Source organism: Cavia porcellus, unplaced genomic scaffold, assembly GCF_034190915.1.
Source record: "Cavia porcellus strain 051 isolate PalLab524CR breed Dunkin Hartley unplaced genomic scaffold, mCavPor4.1 scaffold_4, whole genome shotgun sequence".
NCBI lineage: Eukaryota > Metazoa > Chordata > Mammalia > Rodentia > Caviidae > Cavia > Cavia porcellus.
Genome location: NW_026947487.1, coordinates 17,925,268 through 17,949,300, shown reverse-complemented (window position 1 = coordinate 17,949,300; position 24,033 = coordinate 17,925,268). Strand labels below are relative to the sequence as shown.

General features: G+C 31.2%; 1 protein-coding gene across 2 annotated transcripts in view; it reads left to right on the top strand.

The window, feature by feature from the left end:
* Klhl1 (kelch like family member 1) overlaps window positions 1-22,280 on the top strand; it is a 382,405-nt gene extending 360,125 nt beyond the window's left edge. For both annotated transcript variants that reach the window (XM_063246827.1, XM_063246826.1), the window contains 2 exons: window positions 13,414-13,585; window positions 18,745-22,280. In XM_063246827.1, coding sequence (XP_063102897.1) covers window positions 13,414-13,585; window positions 18,745-18,804 — 232 coding nt within the window. In that variant the 3' untranslated portion in view covers window positions 18,805-22,280. The remainder of the gene's footprint in view (window positions 1-13,413; window positions 13,586-18,744) is intronic.
* Window positions 22,281-24,033: the final 1,753 nt, after the last annotated feature.

The window sequence follows — 24,033 nt, the reverse complement described above, 5'->3', positions numbered from 1 at the left end:
GAATCATGTGCTGAGTGTGATATCTGATACTACAATTATGTAAAACATAATGGTGTAACATAAAATTTTGCATTTTTTATATAAAGAAATCTCTTTTAAGCACTATACTTTACTGGAATAAGGCTGCTTATTAAATGAGAAATATAAATATTATCACTGTAAATAAAATGTTATAAGCAAAGCATTTTTCACAAGTTTGGTGGTGTGACATTTACCTTGTCCACCTGCAGTTTGGCTTTGTGGACCCTGGAAGAAAGTTAGCTGACAAAAAGCCAACCCTCAAAGAGCTCTTCACAAGAAGCTGGCAGTGATGTCTTCACAGGCTGCCTGCACCCCTAACTGGTTGGTCAGCAAAGATTCAGGGTCACTCTGGGGCCCATGCTGACTTCTGAAGTGACTGGGAACAGTACCAGGTGCATAATATTCTCTCATAATTTCTTGCTGCATCCATTGTAAGAATAAGAACATCTAGCACTTCTGGTGTAGAATCTGCCATGCTCAGCAAACACTGAAATGTACTTGAAAAGAAAAACACTAGGAGTAAAAGCCATTTTCTGTGTAGTCTGCATATATCATCATCACCTCCTTTCAGTCAGGTTTTTGTCAATATGCTCTAAAATAGGCTGCTGCTACTATACAGGTTTTTATTCTTAATGTAGGTTTTGGTTTGATGGACATGAATTTCTTTAGTTGTTCTTTGTCATAGAAGTTTCTTATTTCTCCATTAATTTTGAACAGTGATTTTTCATGGTACATCAGTCTGGGTTAGAAGTTGTTTACTTTCAGCACTTGAAATACTTCACTCCAAGTTCTTGATTTGAGAGTTTGCGTCTAAAAGTCGGCTGTAATTCTAATGAGCTTTCCTTGATGGGTGATCTGTTTCTTTTCTCTAATAGCCTTTAATATTCTGTTTTGGCACTCAATTTATGGGATCTTATATGTCTGAGTGTAGATTTATTTTGATTATGGCTGTTTGGAATTCTGGGTAATTACCACGCACTAACCCATTGCTCCATTGGAGCTCCTGTTTGGAATTCTGTATGCCTCAATTACTTGTATATCAGATGCTGTTCCAATGCCTGAGAAATTTTCTGCTGTGACATCTGCTTTTATTGTTTTTATTTAAATGCCATTTACATTGACTCCTGTATTCAGTTAACACATGTTAGTCTTACTTGGTTTTTCTTTGCATCGTCTTAGAGCTGTTGAATTTTTATTTCAAGGTCCCTTGTTATTTTAAAGGTATCTTTCCTTTTGTGATTTGTTTCCTTCCTTCACTTGCCATCTTTTCAGAAAGGTCAGTTGTGTGTCTTATAAAATCTTCTGTGTCGATGTCTCCTGTATTTGTTCTAATGGGCTGGGAATCTGAGATAACATTTTGTTTTTTGTCTTGTCATTTTCACCTCTTGGCTCATATTTCTGTCATTTCAGTCCCACTAATCCTGTGTGTCCATCATGTGTGTCTTGTCAGGGTCCTTTTGTGTGCCTAATATTCACTCAGTGGCTGGATCTCACTGTGTAGGAGAGAAGCCAGTTAACTGTGGGGCCAATTGAATGAGTCTTGGATTCTTCCTGGGTTGACTAGCCTAGGAGCACTGATATGAGCTAAAATTTAGCTCATATTGTCACTGGGGCTACACACTTTTCCAGGCTTTCAGACCCACCTCTGTATTGTGTGTACTCCAGTCAAGGCTGTGCGTTGTCACTGGTGGTCTTGCTGGTCTTCTGGGTTCCTCCAGGTTAGGGGAGTCCTCACGGTGATCTTGCAAGACTTCCCAGGATCCTTTCTATGCAAGACGGACTCTCCTACACTGTCTATAGCCCAAAAAGGTCCTCTGGCTGGGGCAGAGGTTGTAGAATCTCTTCCTGAACCACTAAGGTCTTCTGGGTATGGTTAGGATTCATCTGTGCTTTCACTTCCCCACAAAGGTCCTCTGAGTATTGGGTGGCAAACCATGTCTTGCAGGCCCTTTGAAGTCCTCTGGGTAGGAGGAGGGATCAAAGAGGCTCTCACTGGTTGCTGAGCTCCTATGAGTAGAGGGAGGGCATAACATATTGTCTTCCTCTTCTTTTTCTACTTATATTTCTCCACTACTTCTCTTCTCTGTTTTATTCCTGTGCTTCTACTCTTTTTCTTTTCCATCTTAACATCTTGCTGCCGGGGCTACCTGCATGAAGATGACATAAAAAAGACTAGTTATTTTTTTCTTTTGTTGAGGGTTCATATTTATTATTTGATTGCTAACATTTATGCTTAAATGCTTGCTAAATGGATACACAAAAGGTAGAGATTAATAACAATCTTAGTATTTATTTGTCTTATTTTATAAATGATTCAAAAATTGCTAACTAATGATACACTTACCCATAAATTGTATGTGCAGTTAGCCATTTTTCTCAATAGATTATGGGACAAGGAGCATATTTATGTGAATATATAGCCACAGAGTGACAGCTTAGTCTGCTGTCCTTGAAAATTCTGTTGAGAATTCTGACATCACAAACCAGTTATCTATATAATTTGAAATATAATTTCTATAAAACAAAAATGAATGTGAATAGAGGAAATGTGTCATATCCTAAATACCTGGGAAAATATAAACCCTAATATCAAGCTAAAAAACTCATTTTAAAGTTTTGAGAGTATAATTAAAAATAAGTAATTAAAATTCACTGTCATACTATTAGAGGAGGTGATATATAAATAATCTAGCCTTTAATGTGGAAGAAACAAATATTTCTTTTTAAAAGTGAGCTTTAAACTATATTTGAATCTCCTTATTATCCTGCATGTTCTGTTGATTGATGATAGTTGAAAATAAATTTAAAGTTGTATTGCTGAACTGTATCTGAATGGACTCTAGGAGCTGTTAATATATTCCTTCTTTTCCCTCTGTTTTTGGCTCCTCAGCCTTTAAGAGTGGATTTAATGATATATGATCTTATACAAAACAAAATTTCTTCATTTATTTTCATAGAAAAGATGACATTGACTTGACTTTCAAATATTTTATATAAAAATTAAAATGTAATATTGAGAAAGGAAGTGGAAGTTTAGTTCTTCATCTTCTTTTGCAATCATTTTGTGTCTATTATATTTTAAAATATGTATCAATGCAGATTGGAAATATATTTAAAGAAATATGTTGAAATAAGTATATTAAACACACATACACACACACACTCACACACAAACACACATACACATTTAACACATAACCAACTTGGGAGCCTGGAACATGGAGTAAGGCTAAATTCAAACCTAAGAAAATTTATCTTGAGTATTTTCAGACTGATTATTAAACATTTAAATGCATTTATTTTTTTTAGTTTAAAAGTAAAAAGTGCTTTCTGTAGAAGACATAGAAAACCAAGGGAAAATTCCTAAAGAAATCCTTTTGTTACTCAAATTATTTACAAAATAGTGTCTTCCTTTTATTTTGCTTTTGTGTGTATTTTAAGATACATTTCTAAGCCAATACTAACTTTTATAAAATTTCACTGTTTCTTTACTCTCTTAATTTACATTCAGAATGTATCAGGAGTATACTCTTTATTGTATTTAAAAATATAGAATTATGAATGAGGAATTTTAAAGGCCTGAGCCTCCCGATGTTAAATTCTACCAGACCTTGTAGCATTTCTGAATATTGGTCAGGCCCAGTAAAATGAGTCCTTTTATTTTAAACTTTCTGTCAGCATACATGCATTTACTTGTTTACTACATATCTCTAAACATTTTCTCGAGCTGCATTTTCATTAATTATGTACATTGTACAATTCTAAGAAAAAAAGATATTTCTCCTAAGATATTTCCCTTTTGTTTTTTTATCATTAGGTTTTCATATATAATAAACTATAAGATATTAGAGATTTAAAATCACAATTTTTTTTCTCATAAGTCTCCATGTTGACTAATTTCAGCTGGATGGTTTTATTCTACTTGATATTGTTTCATGCTGCTGTATCTCAGATAAGTTATGAAATGTTCCAGATCATTTTTTCCCAGGACTGACTAGACTGGCTGTCATCTGAAGGCTCAGTTTAGGTGTCCACTACAGAAACCTAGTTCTCTTCTTCTGCAACCACATGTGGCTTGGACTTCCTCAGTGTGGTGTCTAGAGTTCAGGATAAGAAGTTTCAGGAGGAGAGAGCTCACAGTGAACAAGCATATTCAGCAATGACTCATTAAGTCTCTGTGTTTCATTTGCTCTGCAGAGGTTTCAATGGGTACTACAATCTTGAGACAGTCTCAGGAAAGGATTTAAGTCTTCTAGCTTGTCTTAGTTCATTTTCTTGTTGCTGAGATGAAATATCCAATACCCAATATTAAAGAAGGAACGGTTTGTTTAACTCTCAGTTTGCAAAGATTTCAGTGCATAGTTGGCTTCTTCCAAGGTAGAGTGGTGTGGCACAGGAGCCACAGTTAATAACAGGGAAAAATGCCAAAAGAAATAAGAGCAAAGGGGTGTGAGAAAGAGACAAGCCTTTCCCTCCCTTATACAGTATGCAGGCTACCCACCCTAGACCAGGTGGAGCACTCACACTGTCCATCTCAGCATTACACAGTAAACCAGTCACAAACTCTAGATTTCACCACCTCCAAAAATCCCATGCCCATAACCACATGAGGCTTTGGGGGGACATCTAGACATAAATCACAACATAATCTGATTTGTTTCAGTGGCCTTTAGAGAAGCCAGTCTGCAGGTGCTGAAGTGCAGCCCTTACCTTTTGCCAAGTGGCACTGCCATTTAGGTATAAATAGGCACAAGGCTTTGCTGGTCACAATACTGGATGAATCATTTGTAAGCCAATCCTGGTCAAGTCCATGGATCCAGACAAGGTGTACAGATCATAGTAGTGCAAATAACAGGGACATTAAATGAGTCATTACAGAGGAATACATTTAATATAGGTATGTTTTATCAAACTGACTCTCCTTAGGGAAATTCAAGAATTATTTTAAAAGGTATATATTAATACACTTAGGATGAAGATTTTTCTTCTTTGTCTTACTTGATTACATACAACCTATGGGAAAAAATTGTATACTTGTGCTGCAACAGTTACCTTTCTAGCTTATAATTTTAGACACATGTAAAATTTTGTCAAATTTTACCATGGTCTGAGCAAGGAGCAAACCTAAAAACATTATAAAAACCTGAAATTTTGCAGACTGTAAACAGGATTAAACTAGAAATAAATAAATAAGACATCATATTAATCTCAAATATTTGCATTTAAGTAATACAGGCTTATGCAATAAACAAATAAATAACATTTAAAAATTAAGTAATGTTACTACATTAGATATAACAAACACTGTGGAAAATGATTAAAGGAAAATTTGTAGACATACATAGAATAAAATTTATAGTTTTGATCACATGCATTTAACCAATAGAATGTTGAAAAGTTTTGAGTCTTAAGAGGGTGCAAAAGCTAGAGCAAGTGAAACCCAACAAAACTAGGAATAAAAGAACTGATAAAAGGTATTTTAAAAATATAAAGCCAAACATATATTTGAAACATTAAAATAAGCACACTTATTTCCTTTGAAAACATTTGTCATAAAGTACTTTGTAGTTAACAAATAAAAGAGAAAAAATACATGAAGAGAAAATGTTCGCAATAATACTATATATTCTGCAGATTATAGTAATGGAATACTTAAATGCATTTTTACCATTACTCGAATTTTTAGTTTGAAAAAACAAAATGCATGGAATGTTACAAATTTAAAAACATACAAAAAACCAGAAACAATAAACTTTATTCCAAACATAAATGCAAATATTCAAAAAATATTAGCCAATAAATCCTATAAAAAGTGTCTGTTTCAACCACTGTATGCTTATTTCAGAAATACAGGCTAGTTGTAACATTAGAAATACAAATTCGTGTAAACCAGTATGATAACATTTTGTTATCAGAGTGAATACATAAACTTATTTCTTCCCTTATTTTTAATAAAAGTATCTCTAAATATGGAAAAGGAATCGATTTTTGTCAAATTGACAATAAGCTCTACATAAGTAATGGAAAATATTGAAATATTTGAGTTTTATCAGAATGAGAAATGATTATTAATATCATTATAAATCAACATTTTAGTAGAGTAACTAAAACAATGCAATAATAAGAAATATAGTTGATATAATCTAGAAGGATACTTTCAAAGAATCAGTGTTCAAGATTATATAATGCAATTTTAATGATCCTATCACAGTTAATTATTAGATTTAAGACATAAATTGTCAAGGTTGACGTGGAATGGGTTATTATATAAAATTAGGATATTTGCATGGGAAAGCAACAAGTCACAATAAACTTGAAATAAGCAACAATGAAAAATGTGTACCAAGAAATTTCAGAATACATGTATCTAGAATGTACAGAATCATTGTTTGGAAAAATTTTAAAAATCTCTAGCAAATGGAAGAATATTTCATGTTCATGAAATAAACCAAATAGTATAAAAACACGAATTTCTTCCAAATATATTAAAATTTATGGATTCCATTAAATTCTTATTATATTGTAATTCTCACTGCACCATGATTATAAGTGCACAGGCACTAAAAATCTAATCCTAAAGTTTAAACAAAAATGAAAAATAACTCAATTCCCAACACAACCACAAATCACCTATAAAAAGAGTTGTATTATTCAAATAACTTAACTGAGACACTGTGATATCATCACAGACAAGTACAACAGATTTATGCCCAGAGAGAAAATCATTCGTACATGGAATCTCAGTGAAGGCAAGGGAGAAACTAAAGAATACTGAGAAGAGCTCGACTAGTAGGGCATTCAGGGCTGGGTCACGGGAATATTGCCTGAGTAATACGTCTTAGTTTCTCCAAAATAAGCTTGAGATGGATTCGAGATGAAATGTGAAACATAAAACAATAAAATTTTTTAATGTAAAATAGGAATTATTTGAAAATAGTGAGATGTAAAATTTCTTAATCTGGACATACAGTCATCCACAAAGAGAAATACTGCTATTAAAATGTCTTTAAAAAACATTGTTGAAAGGATCAGAAATTACTCCAGAGAGTGGGACAACTTTTAAGAATATATATAAACAAATCATGAATTTCTTTCAATAACAAATTGTACAAATTATATCAAAAGGAACAAGAAAAATTGACAGAAGACTGGATTGAGAATCTACACAAGTTAAACTTAAACATGCAGTAACCACTGAATAAAATCAGTTGATGTAAAGCATAAAAAATGCAAATTAAAATAATGTGATATCACACTAGAAAGGCTAACACACTACTGCATGTTGGAGAAAAGGTTTAGTAAATGAAACTCTCCTTATACTGATACTGGGAGTATAAATCAACATTTTATTATAACATCAATAGCCACTTTTCAATTATACATTCTTTCTATACTCTTTCATCCTGGAATGTCAGACTAAATATTAATTAGAGATACACACATTTAAACTTATCTGAACAAGAATATTTGTGTAAACACTTTGACCATTGTTAATGAAGTCTTTGACAAATGACTTGTATGAGAATTGTTTCAAATTGCTTTTATAATATTAAATCATTCCTAAAGTTAGGATGATTTTATTTTGATAACTCCTGATTTTCTGCACAGAACAAAATAAATTTATTTATTTTTCAGTGATACTTTTGTCACTCCTCACAACTCAAATCACAAATAATTTATTCAAATTTAATTTAAACATAATTTGTGCATATAATGCATTGACTTGAAATGTGCACACCATTCTTTTAGAGCAGCTTTGTATTTCTTGCAGTTATTATCTTAATCTTTTTTTTTTTTCTCCCAGGGAAATGCACCGGGCTCTGAATCACTTCTTTATTCTTTAATTTGATATTTATATAGTTATTATAACATTTGAGGAAATGGACATTCAGACTTCAGTGTTCATAAATTATTGCTCTATATTTTAAAATATTGTTTTGAATATATTAAAACCGATTTTTATCTTAAATCATGAAAATTCAACAAAATTAGAAAAGTTAAAGTTTTCTCAACTGTAATGGAAATTTTCAAACAAAAAGAAACGTTTATTCTCTGTCTAACAGACACTTTCAGCCAGTATTCATTTTATACACTGGTGCTTGTTTTGCCCGAGAGCTATAAACTTTAATAGAGTCTCCACTGCAGAACTCATATTCTGACCAAGTAGGCCAAGGTAAGACACAGGAAAATGATACAGCCTAAATACACACAATATATATATATATATATATATATATATATATATATAGAGAGAGAGAGAGAGAGAGAGAGAGAGAGAGAGACAGAGACAGAGACAGAGAGACAGAGAGAGGGAGGGAGGGAGAGAATGTTTAGAATTAAATTTTAGCAAAAACATGACATGACATGATATGATTCATTGTTAGCAAAGGTTTGGGAAAGCATATACATCTTCAGGTCCTCCCTCAAGCTCCAAAGCTGATATTCATTTCATTTTGGATATAACTGTATGTTTTCAGGCTAGGCAATGAATCTATAGAGTTCCTTAGTACAGAAAAAGATGTTTAGAGCCAGTAATGCTAGAAAAAGAGAATAATTACTGAATATTTTAACTTATGTGATCAGTTCCTTCATGTCTTGGATACAATGTGTTTGTCAAGGGTGGAACGGGACTAAAGTTTGGGTTGATTTTACTGGCATTATGTAAATGTAAATATCATCATTCCATATACTAAAAGCTTATTTTTATGCACTTGAAATAATATCTGTTTTTGAATAAATGATGCATCTAAATCAAAAGTATGAGTTGTCTAAAACAACAATTGACATTTTAAAATCATTTCCAGAAAATTTCTGAAATATAAAAATAATAGGAATCCCCCCCCACCCCCCATGCTGGGGTTTGAACCTTGTACATGCTGGGAAAGTGCTCCACTTACAAAGTTTACACCCAGCCCCTGATTCACATTTCTAAATGGTTAGGGCATGCAAATATGTATGTAAATGTAAGACATATTCCTGCTTTCTTAATTCCTCAGAAATACGAATATGTGTGATTATTTGTGTTTCACATGAAGAATTAAACATTTGGAAATAAATTTAATATTGATTAGCACACTAATTTTGGTTCTTTTTTCTGTTCCCTTGACTTTAGTTTTGTTAAATGATAAAGTCCACTTGGCAAGCAGTATTTGAAAAAGGAATTCTTTGGAGCTGAAGAACTAAACAAAGTCTTCAGAAAGAGCTATTTGTTTTAAGTGATTGTGACAAAAGCCAGACTGGATTTTATTAAGGAGTAAATTAAATTTAAAGAACATTGACTTTTCCCTAGAATTAAAATACATTATGCATTATTTCTTTTGAATTGATTTGTACTAAAAAAAATTGCCTGGCAAAAAAAAGTAAACAGCACAATAAGTTTCCTGTATTCATTAATTAGTTTCAACTACTAAAACCAATTTTTCTTTCTTGTTTTATCCAACTGTCTTCCCTCTAGCCTGGGTTTTGTTTCCCAAAATATTTTAAAGAAATGCTTGAACATCCTTTCAAACTAACACGTTTCTAAATTAATTACAGAAATAAACAAACATGATCAAGATTTTATTTTTAACAGAGCAACAGTGCTATCATGCAAGGAATAAAAATGTCATTAATTTATTATTAAAATGTCATACTTCCTACATTAAAATTTCAATATCTTAACTCCTAATTTTTGCTAAGTTTTAATCAGAATCCAAGTCATGTATACTGATTTTATTTTATTATGTTTTTCACTCATGTTTAAATTGAAGCAATTATTTGCTTGGATTTACTTGTTCATCATTATTTTTTTCCTTTTACCTTTTAGCATTGGTTTATTGAAAAATTTAGTTACTTTGTGAAATGTTTCACATTTTGGATCATACTATTTTCACCCTTGTCATATATTTTTGTTCTTTTTCCTTTTTCCTCCTTGCTTTTGTTTTCTTTATATATTCCAAAATGTCTTTTGAAAGGTTAACAGTTTTCAGAAGATTCTGACACAATTGATCTTGTGTTTATGCTTGTGTGTGTCTCTTTGCAATATTTTGTATTAATAAATCTTGCATGTATAGCAACTTGCTATGTGCTAAGCAGTCTATAATTGACGATGGCCCAAGTGTACAGCAGGACCTCCCTGTACACACACCATCACGGGAGTGCACAGATCCGGACACCCTTGATGTGCAAAGGCATATAACCTCTTTCACTCTATGAATGTGGGCTGAAATATAAATTTCAGATCTTTTGTGACTTTATTTTTAATATTTAATAAGTTAGAGAGATTGCATTTCATTTTAGGAATCTGTTGATTAAATCTTCCAGTTGGTGAATGAAAGCTTGTACCAGGAAAACAAAATAAACATATTTACTCTTTGAAAGAAAATACTTTCATTCAGTCTTACAGTATTTTATATGTTCACTGTTAGATCCTTACTAGCTGTGGCTTTTAGATATTAACCAATGCATATTAAAGACAGAACAGTAATTTAATCTTTTATTCTTAACTAAAGTAAAGCTCATTATTTAAAAGTCCACATATTTTTGCCACTTGAAATTACTATATACACACATATACTATACACACATGTGTGTAGTATATTTATTTAATATAAGATAATTAAGCACTGATGAAAGCAAAATACTTTATTTAAGTAAATAATAATCAATAATGTCATTTCAATTGTTTAATTTGCTAATTTCTGTCTCATAGTGAATCCTTGAAATGTCTCTAAATGTCCTGGCAATGTTAGTGCTGTTTTGTTGTCATTATTTCCTCAAGCTTCAAACATTAAATAGATTTTATTTAGTAAATACAGATTATTTTCTAATCCAGGAAATCAGGTAATCAAAAAGCTGATTAGTATGCATCGTGTGAGATTCACTACTTTTTCATACTTTATTGAATTAGCGATCTTACCATACTGCATACCTGCTTCTTCAAAACTCTGATTTTTGCCCAAACATATTGTTTTTCAGAAAATTTATGCTATACTTTCTCATTTCAAGAAAACTTCATTAACTTCAAGTGTTCCATGCTTCTCACATATTTTTGAACATTTTATTGTTTTATTACCATAACATACTACACACTTGTCTTTAAAAATTCCCATATTGAGAATGAAATGAAAAACTTCTTAAAAATAACAAAGAAACAAACAGCAATAATACAAAGACAAGAAGATGATAAGAGGATCCATAACTTAAGAATTAAGAACATAAAAGAAGAAGTAGGGACACAAACAAATGAACTACAAAAGCTACTCACAGAAATAATCCAGGAGAATTTTCCTAATTTAGCAAAAGGTAAAGATACTCAGATGTATGAGGCATACAGGACCCCAGCCACCTACAACCCAAACAGAGCAACACCCAGGCATATAATAATAAAAATTCCAGAAGTTCAATACAAGAACAGAGTATTAAAAGCTGTCAGAGACAAGAAACAGACCACTTACAAGGGAACACCCATCAGAATTACATCAGATTTCTCTGCACAAACCATCAAATCACAAAGAGCGTGGGGGGAAATAATTCAAGCTTTGAAAGATAATAATCTCCAGCCAAGATTGAGATATCCTGCACAACTGTCCCTGGAAATTGATGGAAAGCAAGGTGCTTCCAGGATAAAGAGGAACTGGGGGAATTTGCAACCACCAATTCAACTCTACAGAGAGTATTGCAGGATATTCTAAAAAAAGAAAAATACAAAGAATCCAGAAATAGTGGCGGGGAGGCCACAATGAATGGAGCAGAGAACAAAATGAAGAAGACAAACTAATGACAGAAAAAGAGCTGAACAGAAATGAGGCAGAGAAGATTGGATGACAGGAACAGCTATTTTGGAGAAAATGACGTCTTAATAGGTAATACTGATTTAGTATCATCTTGTTTTGAAGTCTCATCAAGCTTTTGTTCTTCTGTCTCCATTGGTCTAAACGGATTGTATCTTATTGGATTTTATTATGTACGATAGTATAAGCAAAAACTTTTAAAGACAAGGAGATTATACAGAAACCATTGTTCATTTTCTGTTAGTTGATTCTAAATACCCTGTAATGCTGTCATTCTCTTAAATGGTTTTACATTGTTTTGATATATTTAATGCTACAATATACGAAGTTGTACTCAAGGATTCCAAGGAAAGAGACAATATGGTAACTACGATTATGTCAGGATTATCTTGTGGTGAAACACTATTCTGCTTAAATGGTTATGTTTTGATCTGCGCTGTTTCATTGTTATGCCCTCTTTTATCTCAATCTCCACTCCATTATTTACTTTTTTATTTTTATCCTTTTAATTAAGGGAAAAATAAATAAAAATAGCAGGATATATTATAGTAACCCATTTTGACTTTCCATTATCTTGATTTGAAGCCCTGTGTTGCTCTCACCATCTTATTTTTGACTGATGTCCCCCTATTCTGTTTTGCTGGATAGTACCAGGTTCAAAAGTTTAGGCGACAACTGTGAAGATAGTGAGATTCATTATGATGCCCATTCTCGATGATTTTTATCTACTTTTGAAGCCCTACAATGTCTCCAATGTTTTGGTTTTGTTCTTTACTGTTTTGTTCAATTTTATTATAACTGATGATATAGGCAATTCTATTAGAGATAGCGGGAGGCATTATGGTAACCATTATTGATCACCTTGTATTATGCTTTTACATTATCTATTATGTCCACCCTTTTGACTTGACCGATTCTGTTCTGTTATGTCACATTTGGCTCTACTCTCTTCCAAAAAAGTAATAAGAACCGTGGGAGCAATGAAACCCAAAATGTGTAATAGTCATTGTACAAAAGAGAGGAAAAGAAAGTGCTCTAAATGATACAACTGCGGATATATTTAAGTGTATAAGATAGAAAATAGTATCACTGAGTTTTATTGGATCATTGAACAGAACTGTTTGCAGTCTCACTGTTGGAATGTCCACTTTACAAGCTTTAATTTTGTGACTTGAACAATTATTTCTAAGATGACAATATGTAATCCATTAACTAGTGATTTCCTACTGTTTATTTTTTTCTGTAAATCTGTATAACTTGTACCCTTTCTCTGCTTTTTTTTCTCCTTAAATAAAATTTTAAAAAAAATTCCCATATTGCTATGAAAATAATTATTTACAAATATAAAACTTCCTTCAGAGCAGCAATTGTACCATTCATATTTATGTACGGTATCTTTTTAAAAATCTAGATTTAAAAAAATACCTTAAATTTGAAATATGATATTATGGAAACATTGTGGATATTGGTTTTAGAATGTTTGAACTTTTGAAATACTGAACTTTCAAGAGAAATATAGTGTTTATTTGCTTTTTCATGGTATATTTTTAAATACTATCAATCAAAGTATTCAAACTGTGGTGATTAGAGTATGTTATTTTCTAATGTCTTTAAATTGTAGGTATGACCCAAAAACAGACACATGGACAATGGTGGCTCCCTTGAGTATGCCCAGAGATGCGGTTGGCGTGTGTCTCCTAGGTGACAGGTTATATGCTGTTGGTGGCTATGATGGGCAGACATACCTCAACACTATGGAATCCTATGATCCACAAACTAATGAGTGGACACAGGTAAGGTTGTCACTAGCACAATATACTTTAAATATAAGATTTGTTTCCTTCTTTTGGAGAATGGAGACACAAATAGTAATCTGACTGGTCATAGTACACTGAAGCAAAAATGATTGATTCAGTACAACGTGGTGTTAAACCAAAAAAAAAAAAAATTAAATAATGGTATAATGTCCTCTTATACATGAAATACTTTAATTAATTTATATTAAAAGGAATCATCCATATTTTGATGGGAATTTAACTTTATTACAATAGAAACCAAACAGAAACAGAATTTGAATTAGTTGAAGAAAAAATAAAAATACAATGTTTCTTTAGAGCACCATGTTAAGAAACATACACGGTTTCAGAAATAACTAGAATGAAAAGTAGGAGTTGCATGATTCAACCTTTCTGCCTCTCATTTTTGTCTGGCAATATATATTTTCACTAAGAGAGATTTTTCTACTTAATGACACTTCTAAAATCAAGCTTAATCTTCATAGCCATAAGCAGAAAATAAAATAGTTTTGTCCCAGTTCACCTGGAAAATGCACAGCAAAGTGCTGAAATAGCTTGTCAGGGATCAAGTACTGATTTCTTGACAATCATATTGCCCAAAAAGTTAGAAAGAAATAACTGACTTCTTTTAGATCAGGAATTATCCTTTGAATGCCAGTGTGATCAGGGGCTCAAGATGTTTGAGCATCCCTTTTTAGTTACGCAGCTGAAGTGTGTGCGTTGAGAGTTCTGTATGTGGGAGGAGGAAGGGCGTGGAGAGTACCTTGTGCTCTATAGCTGCTTGGCCTTGCTCATAAAGAAGGGAATGGATGCATCCTCAGATTTCACCCTTACCTTCCAGTGACCCTTGCTTTCTAAATTTCTCAATACTGCCAATATTTCTTTCTTTAGTGAGAAATTTGAGAAGAAAATATTGTATAAATAATATTTCCCCTCAATGAGTGCAGTGACATGCCGAAACTCTACTTAGTTGAAACATATTCATAACTACAGGTGCTATAGTGAGTGGATTCCTCTAATTTTGGTCACAGAAAAGGACTAAAAGTGATTGAAGTGAAAAGTGATTGAAGAAAGTTTATTGTAAGCATCTTGGTTTTTAAATATACAGAACTTCCTTGATTTTGCCAGTTTTAATGTTACGAGTTAGTAACATTACTTAGGTTAATTTTGAAGCACAAAGCACTTTCCCAAAAGTTGAGTAAGGTATCTGTATTATAAATTGCCCTTTCTAAAAGAAAAAAAAATTGAATTCACTAAAATGATATACATTTAGATGAGGAAAGTAAAAAAGACAAATTGAAGAAAAATGAGAACAATTAACAAAACTCAGTTCCACAATTTTCTACATTTTACAATTGTAAAAGAACCATTTCTGTCCAAAGAGCAGCAATGATAAAAAAAAGCAATAATAATTGCTTCTCATATTATTTCAATACAACTGTGGGCTACATGGTATGACTTTTTGAGTCTCTAGTGTTTCCAAGTGGAATATTTGCTAAAAAAGAAGTCAGTTAAATGGTATGTATTGTAGATGTGCCCCTTATACAAATGAGCATTAAATAAAGGAATTTTATGGGTGTATAAATGATGTAGCATAATATCTTCATTACATATTTATAATAAAGGACAATTGTGCTTATTATTCCTCTAAAATTGAAATCAAAATAATGTATGTAGTAATAATAGATAAAAGGCTTCTAATGACCATTTCCCTTCATTTGTATTTTATTATACTCTCTTGGGTCCTATAGTATCTTACCAACAGCAAAGCACTATTGAAAATGTTTTACAATAATTTTATTTTAGTACACAAACACTAATTTTAAATCTCTTAAAATACTTTAAGGATTTACTTCTGTACCCTTTCATTGATTATGTTTCTAAGATTCTCCTGAGAAAATCAGCAGACTCATACAGAAACCTCTTTAGAACTTTTGGTGTTTGAGCCTATTACAAAGGTTCTCCCTACGTACTAAACAATTTCTGTCAATTTCACACCATTTAACCTGCAAATGGTTGAAAATGATTACTTAGCTCACATGTCACTGAACCTTACAAATGCCTATCAATAGAATAAATGTGGGAATAATATTAAAATGGTCACTGATATGTATAATTGGAAAATTCTCCAAGTTATTTAGAATTGGAAACAATGAAAATTATTTGGGAGAAATTCCCATATTTATGTATAGTGCTTTTTACAAAGCTCACATACATGTGTTTGTGTATACAAGTATAAGTGTTGTAAATAAATTTATCATTATTCTTTAACATGGGGATTATTTATTGTACTTAGTTTGAAAAATATAATACTCATACTTCAAGATAAAGAAATATTTTATCTCATTTCCAGTAACCTAGATAAAAATCACACTTTCATGTGTGGTCTTATGCTCTGCTCTGCCCATCAGCAGACAGTATAGAATCACAGTGCTTCAGGTAGTATTTTGTCTCTGAACCCTAGAAGAATATTGTATGTGTAGTCTGTATCTGTGCGATTCTCACATAAATTAATTGAGAATATTGTGGCAACTAAGATTAGTCTGTAGTGATTGAGTATATTTTGTGATTCAGCACAAAATAAATATATGTGAGAAATTGTGAATGAGTTTTAAGAAAGCCTGGTGTGATACCAACATGAACCCTTGGTTTTATCTGGTTTTATCTTGGTTTTAACTGGTTCTGTAGCCGATCTTCACATTATGTCACAGTACTTATACTGAAATACATAAACTCTAAAGAGAAAAAGTGCAGATTATAACCAATAAATTAATTTGGGCTTTGGATTGAAAAATTCTCTCTTAAATGTTTAAAATGTATACATGAAACACATACTCAGAGTTTAAAATATTATAATAAATTATCTGGTAAAGGAAATAATTACCACTATCATAGAAGTTAAGTTAGAAAAATCTTTCAGGAAATGATATGTTGAATGAGGCTGGACAAATGAATAATAGCTAACCAGATGAAATAATAGGGAGAAACTGTACTCAAAAGCAGAATTAATAAGAGGAAGAAGAACACATGGCATGTTTAATTAAGCAAGAATTAAAGGGCTGAGCAGTGGATTGTGAGATGCAGACATTTTTGTATTATGTTTGGTTAGAAATCATGCTAAAAAGAGCCTCGATTTTAAGACCCAGAGGAGTTAAGTAGATAAAGTAACTAGAATTGTGTTTAAAATGATTGTACATGACAGGATGTAAAAAAGAATTAGGAGAAAATAAGCTTGGAAAGAAACTAACATTAAGAGAATATGTTATTAATCTAGTCAAAGTTCAGTAACCTAGACTAAAACAGAAAGAATGGAAAGATTAAACTGTTCATTTGAAGGGTTTGATGACTATTCGAATGCAAAGTTGAGATAAATCAAAGGGTCATGAAGGTGCTTTATATTTTTCTTCATGACTTAGCAGTAGTTGTGTCATTTGTGGACATGTGAAACATGGAAGGAAGTAGCATATATATATATATATATATATATATATATATATATATAACTTTTTTAATTGAAGGGGCTTGTCCCCCCCACACACATATATACACAGACCTGTATAGAAAGACATGGATGATGCAGATAGAGATAGGGACAGAGGTAGAGATAGAGAGAGATAGAGGAGGATATGGATAAAAAGTGACACTACTCAAACTCTATGAAGTTCAGTGCATAGTGATCTTCAGTACTGAATGAACATCAAAAGGCATCGGAGAAGAAATTTTTAAAAGTACAGTTACCCAGTAGTCATGATATTTCTAGTTGGTGTTAGATTCTATTTTGCAAAGTTTTTTATATGTTTCTGATATGAAACAACACTTTAAAATAATTAGATAATGTGAGAAATGCTAAGTGCATGCATCTTGGAGTTAGTTACACTTGTAGTTGTATATTTAGAAATTGTGAGACTTAACCGCCAAATGAAGCATAAAACAAAAAAAGCAATGCACCATGTGGTTATAAAAATGACTGTAGTAACTTGTACAAATCATTCTTTACTTAAAAGACACTATTGATATATTCACATGTTCCTATCATCTCATTTAGACAATACATTTTAAAGAAAGAAAATGATGTTGCATTAAATTACTGTTACAAATTTTGTATTAAGAAAAAGGAATAAAAATACATATATAAATTATTTTAACCAACAGTGGAATGATGGTTAACAATAAATATATTTAAAAGAGCTGTAAGATAATAGACTTAATTTCTGTATTTAGAAAATGAGAACATGTCCTTTGTAAAGTAAGATAAGACATGTGATCAGAATCTTCTGTTTTTTGCCATTTTATTCCTTACATTTTATTCACTTTCTTTTCAATTTGAAATATCTTAAAATATCTAGTCTACCCCTATATCTTTAGGGAAACATTGAAAGATGATATCAAAACTCTCAAAATATTAGCAAAGTACTAAAAAATAAGTTTTCATTATAAATTCTGTAAAAAGTTGTTGTTTTCATACATCAAATTAGGACAAAAATATAAGACAGTGGTACAAGCAATTGCCTGCCATATAAGTGAGGTACCGAATTTGATTTCTGGTGAAAGAAAAAACAGACACAATATATCTAACCATTTTTACGTTCGATATTATTTTACAATATTAAGTTCTCATATCAATTACTTTTATAAGGTAAAAAGTTAATAAGCCAAATAGCAATTTTAATCGTTGTCTCTTTATACCAAAATATTGGTGTGACTTCATTGTATTTTTCTATCTCGAATAAATAAGACATTTAACGCAATAGAGTATCTGGGGAAATCAGTTCAAAATGGTTGACGTGCAATAGCTATCTCTTCTAAAATATCCTCTGTGCTATTACTACAAAATAACATCACAAAAGTATTTATGAGAACATCAGAATAAATATTTCTAAGAAAATTTTCTATAGCAGGTTCATTTTACTAAGTGTCTATTTTAGTTTCTTCAATAAAAATGTCTTAAAGTTTCTAGGTGTTATAACTCAATATACAAATTATTACCTTTAAAATATCACTTTAGTGTTTATTTTTATTGCATTACTTCTTGCTGAAATGAGAAAATGAAAGCATATTTATTTATGATTTTCATTTATATGAAGTTTGTATTGTAATTTGCATGATTAATTATGAGAGTAAATTTGTCTTAAATTGTGTCTCATCTCTTTCAACAGATGGCTTCCTTGAATATTGGAAGAGCTGGTGCCTGTGTGGTAGTCATCAAGCAACCTTGACTTATGTTTACTTGATTTGGATGGGTTTTATTTGCTGCAGTGGTTATTTTTATATCATATGGCAAGAATGAGAACTTTCTGAGATAAAAATTCTTCAAGAGTAAGGTTTCCTGTAAATTTACCTATTGATGGGAAAAAGAAGCAAAAAGATGGAGCATAATTATAGGAAAGAAGAAAACAAACGGGCAGAGGAATATGTCTGGCCATATGTTAGTTCAGGAATGGTTATTGGTAATTTGTTTTGTATTGTTAGCATACAAGAACTACAGTTACCAAAGGCTTGTTTTTTCTTGAGCAGCTGAAAGGAGAGAGCAACATTTATGACATGGATAATTTCATAACTACAAATCATTCAATTGCTTTATAATCTGTGACAATATCGAAAAGAATAGAAGACATATCATCTCACAAATTGTGATTGATTTAATGTTTCCTAATCAGATGTAGTCATACCAGGAAACAGAGTCATGCTTTATTAAAATAAATCTGCTTATTACTCATTTTCTTGAGCTAAAAGAACAAATAGAGAAACAGATTCGTATTTATGTCCTGCATTTAGGAAACATCCTGTCCTGTTAATCAAAGCTGCGTATTTCATCAGAAATAACGGTTACATTTTATTGCTACTATCTCCACAATTTGAAACTGGAGAACTTGGAGGATTGCTTTCATCAGCTTGCCATATTGCTTTGCATTTTCAGCACACTGAGCCAAAGAATCAGTACCATCATGGTCTTTTGTTGAGTTCAGTGTAAGCATGGAAGTTAGTTGTTCTGAACTATATATATATATATATATATATATATATATATATATATATTCACTCCACTGCATGATATAGTCCTTAAAAATTTCATTCTTGAGAATGCCAGAATTTTGAAGGAAAAATACATGATCCCTTAAATTGGAGTGTTTTTTGCTGTAAGGAAGACTGACTTCAGAATCTCATTCACCATTTATCACACTTGTTACACTGATATTTACTTGATTTTAAACAAGATGTTTGTAATCATTTAAAGCATAAACAGTACATACTAGGAACACTATAATATTGTTAATAAATGGACCCATGTCAATTTTGACTACAATTAATAAATGATAGAACATTTGCTTTAATCAGTGTATCTTTCTTCAATAAATGTTAATTTATATTTTAATTGAAAACCGACAAGGTATATTCCAAAAACAAGCAATTTATTTTGCATCACTTGCAATATTTTGCATTATATTTCAAGAAATATATATTTCCATCAAAGTGTAACCCCTTTTTCTCATAACAGTAATGCCATGCTAACGCCAAATGCAATTTTAATCATTGCTTTCTTTTGTAGTTGCTCTCTTGAGACAGAAAACTTTAGCTCCCAGAAAAGTCATTGTATAATAGAGAATTGTGCACAGATTAAAAAACAGGGTAATTCTCTTTTGAAGTAAATGTAAATCATAAAATTATTTTATTGTGAATAATGAAAAATACTTGAAATCTAGCATGAAGGAAAATATTAATAACAGAGGAACTCAAGAAAATATTAGGAAGTACGAAATTTCCCCAAATGTATATGTGATCATTTTGTTACTCACATTTTATTTCAAGAAAATGTTGTCATTATAACTATAAAAGACTAAAGCAATATCACTAATTATTATATTACATTGTCTATTTTAATTTGTGATTTTAATGTTCTCATTAGTTACAAAATTAACTAAAATGCATTAAAGATTTAAATGTAAGATGTGAAACTATTAAACTACTTGAAGGAAACATAGAGGACACACTTCAGGACACTGAAGTGGCAAGAATTTCTTGGAAAAGACCCAAACAAACACTAGATGTCAAAGTAAAAGCAGACAACTGAGATTACATCAAATAAATAAGTTATTTTTGCAACAATGCAAAAATTCAACATAAGCAAGAGACAACCACAGAAAGGGAGAAAATATTTTTAATTTATACATCTGATAAGATTATTGAGAACATACAAGGAAGTTAAAGAAGTAAAATTTCAAATATCCTAAAATTAAAAGTGGGCAGTAAACATATATTTCTTAAAAGAAGACACACAAATGGCCAATACATATGTGAAAACATACTCAATACCAGTTATCATCAGAAAATTCAAATAGGAACTACAGGTAAAATATCAACTCATTCTACAAAAAAGAGTAGTTATTAAAAAATGACAAAGATGTAAATTAAAGGGAACTTTGGCACACTATTGGTGGGAATGTGACTTAGTATAACCACATGAAAAACAATATAAAGCTTTCTGAAGCATTTGAAATAAAATTATCATGTGATCCATCTATCTCACTGCTGGAATATAACCAAAGGAAAGGAAATAAACATGTTGAACAGATACCTTCACTTCTTTGTTTACTGCAAGATTTTAAAATTAGCAAAGAAATGAAAACAAACTAAGTGTAAATCAACAGCTGAGCTCATTAAAAAATATGACACATATATGCCATGGAATAGAATTCAGTCTTAAGAAGAATGAAATGTTATTTGCAAAAAAAAAAAAAATGAAGCTGGAGATCATTACGCTAAATGAATACAACAGGAAAAGGAAAAATGACTGCTGTAGAATCTCAACCACATACAAAATACAAAAATATTTTGTTTGTGACTAGGAATAGAGTTTGTTGGTAGGTTTCTTGCTTAGCATGTGCAAGGCTTTGAGCTAAGTCCTCAGCACCAAAATACAAAAAAAAAAAAATCTTGTTGTTCTAGAAATGAAAAGGAAAATAGTTGTTTAAAAAATAATGGAAAAAAGAGACTGGACAGTGTGAGGGTAAGGTTAATCAAAGAGAAATAAGTTAATTGCATAGGAATAAGAAGTTTGATGTGTTATTGATAGTAAATGATTTGCATTTACCATACATAGGAAATGACACATTTGAATCTACGTATTGCAGACAAAATGACGGCAAAGAGAAGTCAAGTTTATCTGATTTTTTTGCTTTACATTCTCATGATAAAAACAGGTTATCAAACTGTTTTACTAGACTGTAAAAAAATAGTAATTGTTGAGCATATCTAAAACAAAGAAAAATTTGTGCTGTTGCTTCAATCCTTAGGCTTATAGAAATGTACCATAATTTTCACTATAAGGGAATTAATATTACCAGAAAATTTTAAATAATGTTGTCAAGCATCATGTTTTTTGATATTAATTACAGTTTAGGATTTGTATATTTTAAAGACATATACTTACATATGATGGTTTTTCCTACTGTCAGTGCCATAGTGAAAAGTATATTTAACTGTTTTGTTTTTACTGTTTTTCAGTGTGAATCTTCTTAGACCCACTCTCAGATTTAATTTTAGATAACTAGTAGTAAGACATGTAGTATATTGAACAATGAAAGTGTAAAATATGTCTTTGGCCAGTACCACTCTGAATGTGCCTGATCTCATCTAAAAGTGTAAGATAATTTTCATCAGAAGCAAACTTAAATAAATTGTAATATTCCTAAAACCAAGTAAATTACTCTTTTTGATTTACAATTCTGATAAGATAGTGATAATTGAATTTTTAAATGAAAATCTTGAGATAATATAAGGTCTAATTTTGGAAGATAGATACACCTTGAGACCATAGTGCTAAATACATCACACACAGAAGGTTAACTATTACTTGGTTCCTCTAACATGAGACACCATAAATGTAAATAACTTAAAGGGAAAAATAAAAGAGATGTCTGCAAGGTAGATTTTGTGAAGATGAGAAGGGAGCTTGGGGAAGGAGGAGGGACACAGGGTGGGGAAAGAGTATATATCATGAAGTGTTATTATAAACATGTGCCAGTTTCTCAAGATAAAAACACTGCATATTGTATAAATATAATTATAAAATAATATTCTACAAAGCAAAACAAAATGCTTACTTAGTACATATACCATATCGAGAATATTATCTTCTACTTTTGGTTCCTTAAATTGCTATAAACTACAGTGAAGTTCAAATATATTTCTAGTACTGCATGAAAAACTAAGAGTATCAACTTTATACTTTACGGTACTATAGATGTGGAATGTAAAATCTATTCTCTGTTGACCCCAGGATGTGCAATAGGAGTTATGCATGTAATAGTGTAACTTTCTTCATTATTAAATCTCTAATCCTGTGTGGATCTTTTTCCTAAGGTTAGATGCTGAAAAAAATCTAGTTTTAAAACTACTCTAGTCATATTTTAAATAAAGCATTTAATTTGCATATGAAATGTATTAAATATTTTCAAATGAACATTACAAATTTAATTTGTACATAAAATGTATAAAATATTTTCAAATGAACATTACAAATTTAATTACTTAGAGGAACTTACACTTCTCTCTATTCACCTATATAGTTTGGAGAATTAATTTTTTTTGGTACTGGGGATCAAATTCACTAACTTGCATTTGCCAGGAAGGTGGTTATGCCACTGAGCTAAATCCCCAGCCCTGAGAATTAAACATTGAGTTTGATGCAGAAGACACGGTTTTCTTATTATTTAAAAAAATTATTTATAAGGACAATATATTATTCTTCTAAGTCATTTATGATATATATTTTCTATCCTTACAATTGAAATCTGTATTTTTATTGTCTTTCTATCTAAGCTTTGGGTAATTTTTTTTCTCTTTTTGTCTCTATCAGGGCTAACATATTGGAGCAATCTAGATTTATGATCAGCAAACCAGAGATTGAAAACCAAATATATCCTGTTGGTTATCTTATGCCCTTTGATCAAAGAATGATTTCAAAATTTTTAAATGTTTGAAAAAATATCAAAAGAGGAATATTTAATGACACATGATACTCAAAAACCTGTGTGTTTAATCCATATACATACCGATATGGACTGCATTACATGTTGTAGAGGTTAGCATTCTCTAGAGAAATAGAATCCATAGAAAATAAATGTATGCAGGGAATTTATCAGTCAGTGTTACAGTAATAGAGAATGAAGAATACCCAATAATTATTTTTGGGATCAGAGCTGGAAATATCCCTTTGCTGTATATAGACTAGTGACAGAGAACTTAGTAATTATTCATTAAAGAACTCGAAAGCAGCAAACAGGAGATAGCAAAAACACAGCGACATTCCAAGGTCCCAGGGTTGGAACCTCACTGGAAGGTCACAGCACAAATTTGCTTTGGAAGACTGACAAATCTGGACACTAATATCCAAAAATAATTGTAGAGAATAAAGATTTTCAAAAAGCGGGGCATACTTCTTGCTC